The sequence below is a fragment of the Fonticula alba genome, assembly GCF_000388065.1.
Source record: "Fonticula alba strain ATCC 38817 unplaced genomic scaffold supercont2.8, whole genome shotgun sequence".
NCBI lineage: Eukaryota > Rotosphaerida > Fonticulaceae > Fonticula > Fonticula alba.
In genome coordinates, this window is record NW_009242978.1 from 667,157 (window position 1) to 669,193 (window position 2,037).

Here is a 2,037-nt window from a genome sequence, read left to right on the forward strand (position 1 = left end):
CCCCCCCCGCCCTTTGTTCCCCTTCCCCTTGTTCGCCATTTGTGCGGCCTTCGCCCTGGGGCCCGCCACACACACACACACACACACACACACACACACACACACACACACACAGAACAAGCGCTACGCGGCCGCTGCCAAGATCATGGACACCTTCATCCGCGCAAACTCCACCCACGAGCTGAACATCGATGGCAGCACCCGGCGGAATCTGATTCAACAGTTCAACTTGATCCCGGTGCCCCCGGGCATGGCGCCGCCTGGCGGCACTGCCGAGGGGGCCGGGCGCGCTGGCGGCGGCGGCGGCGGCGGCGGCGGCGGCGGCGGCGGCGGCGGCGCGCCGCGACGCTCGCGCTGGATCTTCGGCAGCGACAGTTCATCGGGCGCCGAGCTGGCCATTCCGCTTGACCCGCCACCGCCCTTCGATCGGCCGGGTGCCGGGGCGCCCGCCTCCGGTGGCCAGGCCGGAGCGCTTGGTGCCGCAGCCGATGCCAAGGCCGCCCCCCTGGCCCAGGGTGCCGGTGGCCCGGGCATCCGACCCGGTCATGGGTCTGTCATTCTCGACATGGATCGGATGCTGGCTCTGCAGGATGCCGAGGCTGGGCCGCCGCGTTTGCTTTTCGACGCGGTTCGCAAGGAGGTCCTCATCCAGTTGGCGCACTTGATGCGCATGTGGGCCAGCAAGGACGAGGGCCGGCGGCTGATGGCCCAGGCGACGGAGGCCCTGCGCCAGGCGGACGCCCGAGCCGAGGCGCGCCAGCGCGCCCACCCCCCCGCCTGGGCCGATGCCGTCCGGGCTGACGCAGCCCGGGCCAATGCCGAGCCGGTGCCCCGGTCAGTTCCGCTGCCGGTGCCCGACATGGCCCCGGCGTCGGTGCCCGACATGGCCCCGGCGTCGGTGTCCGACATGGCCCCGGCGTCGGTGTCCGACATGGCCCCGGCACCGGTGTCCGACTTGACCCCGGCACCGGTGCCCGATGCCCCTCTTGACATTGAGCCGGCGTCGGCCTCTGACGAGTAAGGTGGCCGAGAGGGCCAGGCGGGGGGCAATGCCCACCCGCCCGAATCCGGCAGAGGCCCTCCCTTCGGGCTTTCCGCCACGCCCTGTCCTCCTCCCGCGCTCCCCCGCCTCCCTGGTGGCCGGCCCTCCCGATGATGGAGGGTGGGTCTTCCCGACAGTTGTGCGAAGCCCCCCATTGCCTCCTGACCATGGGAGCCATGTCTGTGCCGTCGTTCGCTCGTTCGTTCGCGCATGTTTGCATGTGCACATGTGTCCCCCCCCCCCCCCCCTGCCCCCCTCCCCATTCACCCCCGGCGACTTGGTGCCCATGCTCTGTCGGCAACCACATCTGCCGATGTGGGGTGGGCCCCAAGATCCCCCAAGGCAAGCCGCGCGCGCGCGCGTCTCTCTCTCTCTCTCTCTCTCTCTGTGTACGGGTCACGCCCCTGTGTTCAAGTGACAGGGGGCGTTCCACGCGCCCCGCGGCCGGAGGGGGGGAGGGGGCGCCCCACATGAGCACATCAAAAGCCAAAGTAGAGGCAACGGATGTCGCTGCCCGAACGCAGGCTTTCCCAGTGCCGGGCTCCCTCCAGCTGGTCCCCCTCCGCTCGCCCTCCACAAACCCATGTCCTTGTAAACTCCAAACAATCCATCTCTCTCTCTCTCTCTCTCTCTTGCTCGCGCGTGCGCGCCCCTCCTCCCTCAGTTGAAAGATGAAAGCGCGACCCGCATGTATGTGCGAGCGTCCGTCCGGTGCTCCCCCCCCCCCCGCCCGCATCGCCAACACGGCACGCCTACACCCGGCGTGTGCATGTGCGCCAGCCGGCCTCGCTCGCGCGCTGTACATGGCCGTTTTGTGCGGCCCCGCACCGTTCGCAATATACCGCCCCCTCCTAAAAACCGTCATTTACTGTGCGTATACGTGTGTGATGATGCGCATGCAGGCATGTGCCTCTCCATATGAATGTCCGTGAAGACGTATCTCGGGGTGTGTACGTGTGTATATGCGTTTACGCCCCCCGGCGTCGGTGTCCGAC

At 68.7% G+C, this 2,037-nt stretch overlaps 1 protein-coding gene across 1 annotated transcript in view; it reads left to right on the top strand.

The window, feature by feature from the left end:
* H696_04805 (hypothetical protein) overlaps window positions 1–1,021 on the top strand; it is a gene marked incomplete at its 3' end in the record, with an annotated part of 3,878 nt that extends 2,857 nt beyond the window's left edge. Inside the window, exon 4 of the mRNA XM_009498670.1 lies at window positions 116–1,021. Coding sequence (XP_009496945.1) covers window positions 116–1,021 — 906 coding nt within the window. The remainder of the gene's footprint in view (window positions 1–115) is intronic.
* Window positions 1,022–2,037: the final 1,016 nt, after the last annotated feature.